The 14,111-nt window shown below is 39.3% G+C and overlaps 1 protein-coding gene across 2 annotated transcripts in view; it reads left to right on the top strand.

Annotated features, from left to right (window-relative positions):
• Positions 1-14,111, top strand: part of PDK3 (pyruvate dehydrogenase kinase 3) — a 79,678-nt gene that overhangs the window by 48,929 nt on the left and 16,638 nt on the right. For both annotated transcript variants that reach the window (XM_040266646.1, XM_040266648.1), the window contains exons 6-8: positions 2,640-2,717; positions 11,287-11,363; positions 12,671-12,772. In XM_040266646.1, the coding sequence (XP_040122580.1) occupies positions 2,640-2,717; positions 11,287-11,363; positions 12,671-12,772 (257 nt within the window). The remainder of the gene's footprint in view (positions 1-2,639; positions 2,718-11,286; positions 11,364-12,670; positions 12,773-14,111) is intronic.

Here is a 14,111-nt window from a genome sequence, read left to right as displayed (position 1 = left end):
TCCTCTGGCTAATGTTTCTTTTGGCTAGCCCTCATTATTTCCTCTTGTCAAAGAGATTCTGATGTCTCTTTCTGTGGTTCTTTATAGTGGTTTAATTCTAAAAGTTTAATAAAGTAAGAATTTTTACTCTAAAGTCAAATATTAGGCAAAATGGAAATTTAGTAGTAATAGGAGGTAAACGAACCACAACTTACAGTCTGAACGTACCCTAATTTTATCTTTTGTATTATTTTAGGTTGGTGTCAATTTTTTATATACTTAATTCCTGTCAGGCTTATTTTCCCCCCTTCCTTCCTTCCATCTTTTCCTCTTCCTTCTTGAATCTTGAATGTGGCTCCTCTATGCACAGTACTGATGTGAAGAGTTGAAAAGAAATGTGAGCCTGTCTCCAAAGAGCTGATAGCCAGTGGAGGACATTGCAAATGTGACCACGAAGCATTTTAAAGCAATTTGAATATCTGATCTTTAGAAATGATAAAGATGGAACTTTAAAAAAAAATCTCCTTACTTTGGAAGACACTCTGACTGTTCTTCAGACATTTAAACATAAAGCTGATAGATGATCAAGCAGTTTTTCTCTCCTAGATATATACCCAAGGGAAATGAAAATATATCTTCACCAAAATAACTTGCACATGAATGTTCATAGCAGTGTGAATGAACGTGTGAATGTTCACATGTAATACCCCAACAGTGGAAACAATCCAGATGTCTGTCAATGGATAAATGAATAGACAGAATGTGATATATCTGCACAATGCAATATATCTGCACAATGCAATATTAATTCAGTGATAAAAAGAAATTAACTACCGATGCATGCTCCAACATGGGTGACTCTTGAAAACTTTATGCTAAGTGAAAGAAAACAGTCACAAAAGGCCATATATTCTGTGATTTCATTTATATGAAATGTCCAGAATAGGAAAATCTGTAGAGACAAAAAGTAGATTAGTGATTACCTAGGGCTGGATGGGAGTAGGGTAATGACTGTCCATGGTTATAGAGTTTCCTTTGGGGGAATTGGAAGTGTAAAATTAATTGTGGTCATGGATACACAACTTTGCAGGTAAACTAAAAATCATTGAATTGTATGTGCACTTTCAATGGGTAGTTTGTATAAGAATTATATCTCAACAAACCTGTTTTTTTTTTCCTAATAAATTATCAAAAGGCTTACAGTTGATTAAGTGAAAGTCACTCAGTCATGTCCAACTCTTTACGACCCCATGGACTATATAGTCCATGGAATTCTCTAGGCCAGAATACTTGAGTGGGTAGCCTTCCCCTTCTTCAGGGGATCTTCCCAACCCAAGGATCAAACCGAGGTCCCCTGCATTGCAACTGAGCTATCAGGGAAGCCCACAGTTGATCAAGTCAAGGAATATTTGTTGACTATCTAACAGTCATGGAATGAGTTCTGTGTGAGTTACAAAACCAGTGTAAAGCACAAACCCTGACCTCAGATTGCTTACAGTTGAAGAGAAAAGGCACACATGCAGTATAAAACAATTCACTGTAGCTTTCTGAATTTGTTCCCATCTTTGGGTTGTAACTTCCTGATTTCTCTCTTCCATTCGACCTTCATGGCTCTGATCTTCTAACCCTTTATCTGTTTTTTCTTTCAAAAGCAAACTGTTGCTCCTCAGATTTTGATAAAATAACAGCCCCAACCTGTTACCTGGGCTTCCCTGGTAGCTCAGCTGGTAAAGAATCCGCCTGCAATGTGAGAGACCTGGATTTGATCCCTGTGTTGGGAAGATCCCCTGGAGGAGGGCATGACAACCCACTCCAGTGTTCTTGCCTGGTGAATCCCTATGGATTCTAGTCTGGAGGGCTACAGTCCATGGGGTCACAAACAGTTGGACATGACTGAGTGACTAAGCACAGCACAACCTGTTACCTTTAACTACCTAAAGGACATTTAAAAAATTTATTGAAGTGTAGGTGATTTAAAGGACATTTTAAAGCAAGAGTAGTATCTCCAGTAGCTTAAATTGTGTGGCTCATAGAAAACCATTCATTTATAAAATACATATTGGTGTTTCAGTTACAAAGAATTGGAAGATCTTTAAGAGGATTGGCATTACTATTTTTGAAATTGCAACACATATCTTTTTGGTACAGTTTAGTCAGGTTGCAGACTGGTCAGAAATACAGTCTTGAATTTATAGATTATCATGAAAAATGCCTTGCAGGAATATTTAAAAGTTTGTTTTGTATAGAGCTGGCTTATGTTGTCATTGGGAGACCTGGGTTCGATCCCTGGATTGGAAGACTCCCCTGGAGGAGGGCATGGCAATCCACTCCAGTATTCTTGCCTGGAGAATCGCCATGGACAGAGGAGCCTGATGGGCTATAGTCCATGGAGTTGCAGAGTTGGACATAGCTAAGTACAGCATAGCAGCATGTTGTCATTAATAAGCATTTTGATATTCTTGTGGTCATTAAAACTAAAAGAGGAATTTTGGTTTAGTTGCTGTAATTCCTTTTTTGTAGCCCAAAACGGCTATTTTTTTAAGGCGGTAATTGATTAATTCTAAATGTGTCAGGTTACACATTGTCCTTGTTTATTAAGCCCATCTGTCTGAGTCCATGGTATTAGTGCATCAGCTAGACTTTTTTTTCTCTCTTTGCAGATGCATATGAAACCGCCAAGATGCTTTGTGAACAGTATTATCTGGTAGCTCCAGAGCTGGAAGTTGAAGAATTCAATGGTAAAAGAAAAATAATTTTAACCTTAGATACAAATGAGCTGACTGAAAAACTGACTCTACCTGAGCTGTATTTCACTGAGGTCCTCAAATTGTGTTGCTTTTTCATCTTTTATGTGTTCTTAAAACCCTTTCTGTGTTTTTGGTCAACGAGTTTTTGTACAGTAATCTATGAGAACCCTCAGGTTTTGGAACATAAGTGATCAAGGTAGAAGATGCACAAAGATATGAACACACAGTTCTCAAAATAACAGATGCCAACAGTCATTAAGCAAATGGGAAGGTGTTTAACTCTAATAATCAAAAAAGAACAAAGGAAAACAAATGATATTTTTGTCTTTAAAAATGGCAGTGATTAAAACATTTTAATGCTTTGAATTGATGCCCAGAAAAATACCTTTCCCCAACACTTACATATTTCTGGTGTAAGTTTAAATTGGTATAGCCTTTCTTTAACAAAAGGCTAACAGTGTTTTATCTCTTCGCCTAGTACATTAAATTAATAATGTTTATATTCTTTGGTCCAGTAAATAAACTTCAGAAAATTTATTATAAGAACATAGAGATTGCACAGATCTGTGTATAAGAATGATGATCTCAGTAGGTTTTTAAAAAAATAATTTTATTTGTTTATTTATGGTTGCACTGGGTCTTCTTTACTGCCCGGGTTTCTCTAGCTGTGGTGAGTGGAGGCTAGTTTCTAGTTGTGATGTGTGGGCTTCTCACTGCAGTGGCTTCTCTTGTTGTGGAGCACAGGCTTCTAGGGCACCGGGGTTTGGTAGTTGCAGCTCTCGAACTCTAGAGGGCAGGCTCAGTAGTTGCGGTGCATGGGCTTAGTTGCTCCGTGGCATATGGGAGCTTCCTGCACCAGGGATCGAACTCGTGTCTCCTGCATTGACAGGTGGATTCTTTACCACTGAGCCACCAGGGAAACCCCACAGTGATTTTCTTATAGAGAAAAATTAGAAAACAACCCAATTTTCCACTGTGCTGCTAAGTCACTTCAGTTGTGTCTGACTCTGTGCAACCCCATAGACGGCAGCCCGCCAGGCTCCCCCATCTCTGGGATTTTCCAGGCAAGAACACTGGAGTGGGTTGCCATTTCCTTCTCCAATGCATGAAAGTGAAAAGTGAAAGTAAAGTCGCTCAGTCGTGTCTGACCCTCAGTGATCCCATGGACTGCAGCCTTCCAGGCTCCTCCGTCCATGGGATTTTCCAGGCAAGAGTACTGGAGTGGGGTGCCATTGCCTTCTCCACCGTAGGGGTTATTAAATTAATTCTGGCATACCCATAAGATAGAATACTATGTAGCCATTCAGAATAATGCTTTACAGAATATTTAATATTTGAGAAAAGTTGTAAACATAGGCTATAAAAGTTTTCTATTGTTCAGGTTCATTGGATAATATGTCAAAGGATTTATTACCACCATAATAGCAGCTCCCTGAATAGTGGCATTTTAGCTGATATTTATATTAGTTGTATGAAACTATATTTACGTGTACTTTTTTATTGTAAGTTATGAAAGAGACATGCTTACCATAAAAATACAAACATAAATGTAGAATAAGAAGTCAAAGTCCCCACTACTCTGTCTCCCATACAGTTTTGTTTTCTACATAAATGAGTCTAAAACCATACATGTTCTTTAACTTACGTATTTCACTTCACCTTAAAGATCTTGGCATGTATTTTGTCTTTTAGAGATTGTCCGTGGTGTAGATTATCTTAATTTATGTAATCATTTTTCCGTTGGATGGGCATCTAGGATTTCTAATTTTCCCATGTTCCATATGATGGGGCATGAAGGGGTGTGTGTGTGGGTGTGTATTTGGAGGGTGGGAAAATATGAATGTATGGAAGTATTTCTGTTGGTTACATTCTTAGAAGCAGAGTGACTGAGTCTTAGGGTATGGGTTCTTAGGCTATGCATTAAAGATAAACCACATTCCCTCTCAAAAATATTCCAAAAATCTATTTCTCTTATAATGAGTTGAAAATGTGAAGACTTCAGACTGCCATAACAGTTCCCCTGCCCCAATATTCTCCTGGGAGATAGAGAATCAAAGCTGCTTGCAAAGTCTGTTGGGTTCTCTGAAAAGAGTTACACCCCTATTTTACCGAAATACATCTCTAAGACCAAGTAGATTTTGCTTGAGTATTTCTGAGAAGCAACTTTATTTCTCCCTACTGGCTAGGTGGAACCTGACCTCACCATCCAGATTTCTGTTCGTCAGACGTGGAACTTGCACTCACCGTTAGTGATTAATTGCTCTTTGGCATGAGTGCCAGCCTCACTTGCTTGGTCTTGCTGATGCCTGGTGCCAACCAGGTCAGCGCATTCCTTCCCCATCTCTCTGGGCAGTCCACCCCACCATAAGAGAAGCTTTCCAAGCATTTTTGGCACCATCTTATGTGTGATTTTTGAAGCCCCCTCTGCCATCACTGAGAGAAATGAATGCTGGTGGTTACAGATAGCCTCTAGTTTCCTGTGGCTTTGGGTGGTATAGTTAGGATTTCTACTTGTTATTTCTTGAATGCCAAAGCTCTTTGTGAGTGCAGTTCAGGACTGCATTGGAGCTCTCACAAGCTTCATCACAGAGACAGCAGGTCAGAGGTCAGTCATGAATACCTTAAGCAGACACTGGGTTTTTGTAGCAGACTCTTTCCCAGCTAGGAATCAGATCCAGACTCTGTGGATTCATTTTCAGAGCCTGTGTGAACTAGCATAGCACCTTCTTCAGGACATTCCCATTTTCCAACCCTGCTGGGTCCACCGGGTCCCTTGAACAATTGTCAGTGATAGCACTCACTGCCCTCTGCTCTGCACTTCAGAGGAGTAAGGCTGCCATTAACCCTCAAAGAAAAATTTGTTGCTACCTGAGAATGTTAAGTTCTGTTAGATTGACTGACCCCTCATCTCATTTTCTGACTATTTGATTTTTTTTCTTGCCCATTGCAGTCCCTTGAGAAGGGAGTAAATAGGATTATGCAGAACATAGTGTGTGAATACCATCAGTATTTACAGTCATCACTAGCATTTTATATATGGGGGGCTTGCTGTAGTAATCGTCCTTTTTTTTCGTTTTAGTAATACATTTCAAGAAACATTAAAAATAGCAGAATTTTACTTACCTTACATCAGGTTTCAAATATTACTGGTTAGTTACCCACAGCAACCCATGTGGTTGCTCCAAAGACAGGTGGCTATCCCACTGTGCTTTTTCTCGTTTCCACGTTCTCTTTCTCTTTTGGCAACTGCCAAAACATGAAGTAAGTAAACCTTTTTACTTACCTTTTTTGCATTCACATGGTAAAGCAGCATGGCTGAAAGACATGAAGTTTGTAGCCAGCTCAGGGGGTGGAAATCTGTATCCTGACACTTAGAAGACAAGTCACTTCACCTCTGACACTCAGCTGTGAGCTCTCCTTGTGAGGTGATGGAAGGATAAATTTTCTAAGTCCTCAAATAGAGCATAAGCATGTGCTAGAAATGTAATAAAGGCTGGCTACTGGAAGTCAAGGTTGACTTGGGAAAGATAAGACTTCTGGTTACCACACTGGCATTTTTTTCACCTTTTCTAGATTAGTCTTTCTTGTCAAGAGGTTGATTCATAGCTTTAGGTTTTGTTGGAAAAGTAAAAATTTCCATTCATACTATGTGTATTTTGTTACAGGCGGGTTCATAGAAAATGTATGCATCTATCCTGGGATCTTTGACCTATGTCTAGTTTCCTCATATTGGATACTTCTGTGGATATTTTTAGTTAGGTGCTTCTGCACAAGAATTGAAAAAGCCCTTACTGTAGCTGTGTTGACACTGTTGAAATTAATTTTTTAGTAATGGTAATAGCCAACATGTATTTATTGATGGCTTACTGTGTAGCAGGCTCTGGGTAAACTAGTTTATCACTGTTATTTCATTTAATCCCTACATTAACCCAGTGAGATATGAGAAATAATTTTATTTATTTTCTTTAAAACTTTTAAATTTTATGTTGGTATATAGCCGATTAACGATGTTGTGATAGTTTTAGGTGAACAGCAAAGGGACTCAGCCATACATATACATGTATCTGTTCTCTCCTAAACTGCCCTCTCATCGGGGCTTCCACATAATGTTGAGCAAAGTTCCCTGTGCTAGAGAGTCAGTCCTTGTTGGTTATCCATTTTAAGTATAGCTATGTGTACATGTGCATGCCTCACTATCCCTTCCCCCATTCCCATCCTTGTATTGTGCCCATTATAGAAATGGAATGCTGGAGACCCAAATGCATTGAATTCCTATTAATATATACCCCTCCCTTGGTGTCTGCAGAGGATTGGTTCTAGGACCTCTCCCCAACTGCCTGTGAATTCCTAAATCTATGGATGCTCAAGTCTTTTATATGAATTGGCATAGTACAGTCAGCCCTCTATATCCAATGCTTCTGCATCCACGAGTTTAGCCAATCATGGATCAAGTTTCTCATTTTTTCTGCTTGGTCTCCTTTTTTTTTTTTTCATTCTTATAGGAGAACTATCTGAAAATTAAATTCTTTATATCCAACATAGGGTTCTGTTGACATTATTAAATGTCTTTTCAACTAATGATGTTTGGAGCAGTGACTATACAAATAGAGACTTCATTATTTCTTGAGTCTTGGGCATGAAAAATCTGGGCCACTTTTTCCATTGACTTTTCGAAATGCGCCCTTAGATGAAAATTCATATTCCATTTATGCCTTATTTTAGAAAGCCAGCAAACATCTATTAAGGGTCCACTCTGTCCAGCCCCTGGCTAGGCCCAGGATTAGGGAAGCGCTATGGACCAAAACACTTGACATGGTTTAAAAAAGAAGGAAAGATATCTAAACTATGATGTTCTTGAAGAAAAGTACAAGTAATTGAGCAAGCCCTCAGATGGCTCCTACAGAATGCTGGTTGAAAAAAAGCTATCAAAAGTACTTCAGTTTCCCTGAGATTTGGACTGAAGAGGTTGATCGCAGAAGACTGTTTATATAACTAATCATGCCTTCTGGTACAAGAGGGACCAAGCATTCAGCGTGTTCCTGGGGCTCCATTAAAAAGACCACAGGGAATATAAACAGAAATAGCCGAGAACCCTGGGGGACTCATCAGTCGGTCCTTGATCCCACCTCCAGCCAAAGAGTAACCAGGCGGCAGCGCACTGGCTGATTGACGGGACAGAGCAGAAGAAGCCGCAGAGGAGGAGGCTGCAGCAGGAATGGCACTGGGTGATCCTGGAGGGGTGCCGGGGGCAGAGCTGGGAGGGGCCGAGAACTGGATTGGGACATCAGAAGACGGGATAAATGGAGAACCGGTCTAAGGTCGGGTAAGGATGGGTACTGGAGCAGCTTGACTCTGGCTCTGCTCTCCTGCCGACAGCCACTAGCATTTTCCCTGGGGCAAACAATGAAAATAGTTTCTTCCAGAACAACCTGGGAAAAACTAGGGCTGTTCGTGTAACTTGTCCCAAAGTAAAGCCCTCTCCATTCAAACATTTGGGGGACCCTCCAGTCAGAGGCTGGCTGTGGCTGGCTGCTCATCCTAAAGCCAGTGGAAAAGTCTTGACCAGGCACTCAGAGCTTCAAGTCAGCCTTCCCACTTAGGGGAAAGCTGCCAGGGGAAGTCAACACCAGCTCCCTCAAATGAATAATCTAGTTCCTCATTCTTCAACAAGAATATTACAACCAAGGTGTATCAGACTTTGGGCAAAAGACCAGCAGCATGAATGAAAACCTGACTGGCATTGAACTTCTCAGCTGCATTGTCCTGGTCAGAAGACTCCCCTGCCTTTCTAAATGCCAAAAGAAAGTGATTTCAAACCCGAATGGTGTACCTAGTTAAACCTCCAATCAAGTGAATCAGAGGTATAAAGATTGAGAAATGTGTCTTGCATGAATAGCTTTCTGAGGTAGGTTATGTGACGTACCAAATGGTGTGTATAATGTAGATATAAGAAATAGCACACAACATTCTAGAACTTCAGTCAACAACAGTTGAAGTGATGGCTGTGCATCACTTGTGTGTCTATTACATCTCTTGTCCAGTTACCCAAGAGGAGGAGGAGTTAGAAACTCTAGGAAATAGATCAAACTGTATCAGAAATACATGGTCCAAACATTTGGCAACCTAAAAAGGTATCATGATTGTGAGCTGTTGGAGGTGGATAAAGTGAATCCATTTCATCTTAAGCCTGAGAACATTCTCCTTCCAATGATGCATAACTCGACACATTGGACTTATAAGGAAGGAACCGTCTTTCTGGTACGTTCCTGTGGCCATGCTGAAGTGAGCAATATTTACCTGGTTATGTTACCAACATATATACTTTTTACAGGAAACCCACTTTATTTTATTTTTAAATTTTTATTGAAACAGTTGATGTTGTATGAGTTTCAAGTGATTCTGTTATATATGTGTGTATATTCTTTTTCAGATTATTTTCCATTATAGCTTATTACAAAATGTTAAGTGCACCTCCCTGTGCTGTAGAGTAGATACTTGTTGGTTATCTGTTTTATATATAGTAGTGTGTATATGTTAATCCCAAACTCCTAACTTATCCCTCCTTACCCACTTTCCCCTTTGGTAATCATAAATTTGCTTTTTTATTTTCCATATTGCATATATCATAAGTTTCTTTTCTATATCTGAGTCTGTTTCTGTTTTATAAGTAAGTTCATTGATATCATTTTTGAGAGTCCACAAATCAGTGATATCATGATATTTGTCTTTCTCTGACTTCACTTAGCATGATAATCTCTAGTTGTATCCATGTTGTGGCAAATGGCATTGTTGCCTTCTTTTTTATGGCTGAATAGCATTCCGTTGGATATGTGTACTACATCTTCATTATCTGTTCGTGGACATTTAGGCTATTTCCATTTCTTGGCTGCTGTGAACATAGGGGTGGTTGCATCTTTTCTAATTACAGCTTTTTAAAAAGAGCCTGTAGACAAAGTACCTAAGAGTTCATTAGGGTTACAGAATAGAATGGAAAAAACAGAAACTGAAAGACTGAAGCATACATAGTATTAAAGCTGCCTCTGTGTGCAGAGTGATGGGAAAAGGGTACAGCAACTTTTACTTTTCCTCTTTTAAAAACTTAAAAAATCATCAGTATAGTAGTCCTACCTTTTCCATAGGGGATACATTCCAAGACCCTCAGTGGATGCCTGAAGCCACAGATGGTACCAAACCCTGTTTATATACTTTGTTTTTTTATAGACATACATACCTATAATAAAATTTAACTTAAAATTAGGCACAGAAAGAGATTAACAACAATAACTGATAATAAAAGTTATAACAATGTACTGCGATGTAAGTTATGTGAATGTGTTCGCTCTTTCTCAAAATGTAGAAATGTACAGAGTACATTTAACTTAAGTATATACATACTCTTTAACTTAAGTATATACATACTCTACAGCCATGTGATGCTTTTGCAATTTGAGGTGTGACAGCAAAACTATTATAGCACGGATCTCTTTTTCCCCCTTTCCTTATTAAGTAGATCACCTTTTCACATAAAGGAAGCTCTTCTCAACTTCTCTCTTGTCGTGAAGGTTCAGTCGAGTAATGTATTTGCAAGCTCTTTGTAAACTGCTCAGATGCAAACAAATGCTCACTCTCCTTTATATTACTGTTAATTACTTGCTTTAGTAGAGGAAGTAGTTAAGTTGAAATCATAACATTTCTACTGGAGAAAGTTTACGCAGTGTCGATCTCTTAATGATTCCGGGTCATGAGGAGGAGAAAAGCCTAAATTGTCCAGTATCTACTCTCAAGCCTATGCTGGGATTCAGGGTTTCACAGATTTTCCTCGGAACGTCTCTGACACAAGGAGAAAGGACTGTAGGTCTCTGGTGGTTGGTCTGCTAGCTGCTGATAGCATGCCTTGTTTGTCATAGTTTCACAGAACTTAATGTTCCTATTTCGTCCGTTTCTCCAAGAGGATGTGCCCCCTTTGCTCTGTGGTTTCACCTCCCCCTGGTTGACCACCGGGATCACTGGTGGTGGTGGACGGTAGCCCCATGTTGAGAAATACCAAGAGATACTTGAGGGCTTCTGTGTCGGCTCAGTGATAAAGAATCTGCCTGCCAATGCAGGAGACACAGGAACTGCAGGTTCAATCCTTGGGTTGGGAAGATCCTCTGGAGGAGGGCATGGCAATCCACTCCAGTATTTTTGCTTGGGAAATCCCATGGACAAAGGAACCTGGCTGGCTACACCCCATGGGGTTGCAGAGAGTCGGACACAACTGAGTGACTAAGCATGCACCATGCAGGGGACGTTTGGGTGCCCTATGTAATGCTCAGAACATTAGGACATAGGTAATGATATTCCAGTTTTGCTCAACTTAAGTTCCAAAGAGAAAAATTTGCCTGAGGTCATACAGCTGGTAAGTGAAGGAGCGGAATTCCATCCTGCTTTTAGAGTTGGAAGCCTCCGTTAGCTTTTTGTAGCATCTTTTTTATGTACTTGGAAGTAAGGATGCAACAACATTCTTGACTTTCTTCTAGTCCTGGTCCTTACTCATTGACGGTTTTGTCTCTGTTTTCAGCCAAAGCTCCAAACAAACCTATTCAGGTAGTTTATGTGCCCTCACACCTCTTTCACATGCTCTTTGAGTTGTTCAAGGTAAGTGGAATTTGAAAATATGGAAAGAAGTCTTCATTTTAAATTACTTTGATTCAGGCAGAATGGATTCATTAGATTAGCATAAGAAAAAGGTTTTGCATAACCATTTAAAAAATGCTATTTCTGATATCCTGTGGGTTTTATACTTTGTACACTGAGATGAAAAATTGCTGTGTACACTATAGTTTTCATGAATATTGGTACATATTGATTTTGAAGCTTAGTTGTACCATTGTGACTTTATGTAAAATCCATGCTGTTTTTTCTTTGGATATGAGCTTAGAGATGCTTTTTAGTTTCCAAGCCTGGCAAAAACTTGATTAGTGGTAGCCAGATCAAAATAAAAACACGTTTATGCCTCTTTTATGCTTCTGAGTGTTAACCATGTTGATGCATTAGCAATTGTTCCAGTCCTGAAAGATATGTTAACACCCTTACACAGTTGAATCATTTTAGAAAATTCAGAAGCTCTGGCAGAGGCAGAAGGGAAAGATGTGGATGGGCTGGACCAAAAAGGACCCCCCCACACACATAAAAAATAGAACAAAGAAAAGTAACTCTCTACAACTTAAACTGTTGTTTTTATTAACCGGTAACTAATGGCATGTAAGTAGCAGTATTACAAGCATGAGGCATTTGAGTAAAATTCCATTTCTTCCAATGTGTAAAACCTTAAACTGAACACCAGAAAAATCAGTTATGCTGATTTGCTTCCCCAAATTATAGTGTTACTGATGTGACACTGAAGGTTGAGATGGGCATTCAATTGTGAACTTGTTCTTCAAAAGCTGTGGCTTTTTCAGAATTTCTTTTCACTTGACATTTCTTTGACTTTTTTTTTCCCCCAGCCAAATGATTTATTTTTGTGGGAAGCCAGAATCCTCTCTGGTTTTCCACCTTCTTTAGAGGAAGAGTGCTCTGTAAATGCAGACTGATAATCGAATTTAAAGTGTGTCAGTGAGCCTTTACAGCTTCATTACATGTGATAAAAACATCCCTCTTGGTTAAAAGTTGAATAATTTAAATACCCTAAAGCAAAAACAAAAAGAAAAAAAGGAAGGAAAGAAAAATAAGCATTTAGTATGGTGGGTGAGACTGAAATGAGATGAAAAAACGAAGCATCAGAAAATTTTTCCTTGATCTGAACACATGTTAAGTTCTTTAGAGGGAGAAAAAAGTGCCATAGAAATCCAACTAATATTTGCCCCACAAAAGAATTGTTGTGTATTGGTAAAGTTTTGCTAGTTTCTTTAAAGTAGTAGTTTGTGAATTGGTGTCATGCTAAAAAAAAGGTTCTGTGATTTCAGAACTCAATGAGAGCAACAGTTGAACTATATGAAGATAGAAAAGAGGGCTACCCAGCTGTTAAAACCCTGGTTACTCTGGGTAAAGAAGACTTATCCATTAAGGTAACTGCTTTATTTGTACATACACTTGAATTATCAGTTAGTTTCATAGTGTGTAGACATTGAAGAATCAAAGGGAAGGAAAGAAAACTGGCTTTGAGTGTCTTTTTTATGGCTGAGTAATATTCCATTGTATATATGTACCACATCTTTATCCATTCATCTGTGGATGGACATCTAGGTTGCTTCCCTGTCCTGGCTATTGTAAATATTGCCACTATGAACATTAGGGTACATGTGTCTTTTTCTGTTACGGTTTTTTGAGGGTATATGCCCAGCAGTGGGATTTCTGGTTCATATGGTAGTTTTATTTCCTAGTTTTTAAAGGAGTCTTCATACTGTTCTCCATACTGGCTATATCAATTTACATTCTCACCATCAGTGTAATAAGGCTTTTATTGTTTGATGATGGCCATTCTGACTGGTGTGAGATGATAACCTCATTGTAGTTTTTTTTTTTTAATTGATTTATTTTAGTTGGAGGCTAATTACAGTATTGTAGTGGTTTTTGCCATACGTTGACATGAATCAGCCATGGGTTTGCATGTGTTCCCCATCCTGAACGCCCCTGACACCTCCCTCTCCATCCCATCCCTCAGGGTCATCCCAGCGCACCAGCCCTGAGCACCTGTCTCATGCATCGAACCTGGACTGGTGATCTGTTTCACATATGATAATATACATTTCAGTGCTGTTCTCTCAGATCATCCCACCCTCGCCCTCTCCCACAGAGTCCAAAAGACTGTTCTATACATCTGTGTCTTTTTTGCTGTCCTGCATACAGGGTTATCATTACCATCTTTCTAAATTCCATATATATGCATTAGTATACTGTATTGGTGTTTTTCTTTCTGGCTTACTTCACTCTGTATAATAGGCTCCAGTTTCATCCAGAACTGATTCAAATGTATTCTTTTTAATGGCTGAGTAATACTCCATTTTGTATATGTACCACAGCTTTCTTATCCATTCGTCTGCCGATGGACATCTAGGTTGCTTCCCTGTCCTGGCTGTTATAAACAGTGCTGTGATGGACATTGAGGTACACGTGTCTCTTTCCATTGTGGTTTCCTCAGTGTGTATGCCCAGCAGTGAAATTGCTGGGTCATATGACAATTCTATTTTCAGTTTTTTAAGGAATGTCCACACTGTTCTCCATAGTGGCTATACTAGTTTGCACTCCCACCAACAGTGTAAAAGGGTTCCTTTTTCTCTGCACCCTCTCCAGCATTTATTGTTTGTAGACTTTTGGATAGCAGCCATTCTGACTGGCGTGAAATGGTACCTCATTGTGGTTTTGATTTTCATTTCTCTGATAATGAGTGATGGTGAGCATCTTGTC

Source organism: Oryx dammah, unplaced genomic scaffold, assembly GCF_014754425.2.
Source record: "Oryx dammah isolate SB20612 unplaced genomic scaffold, SCBI_Odam_1.1 HiC_scaffold_23, whole genome shotgun sequence".
NCBI lineage: Eukaryota > Metazoa > Chordata > Mammalia > Artiodactyla > Bovidae > Oryx > Oryx dammah.
The sequence above is the reverse complement of the archived record's forward strand: the minus strand, read 5'-3'. Positions and strand labels throughout refer to the sequence as shown.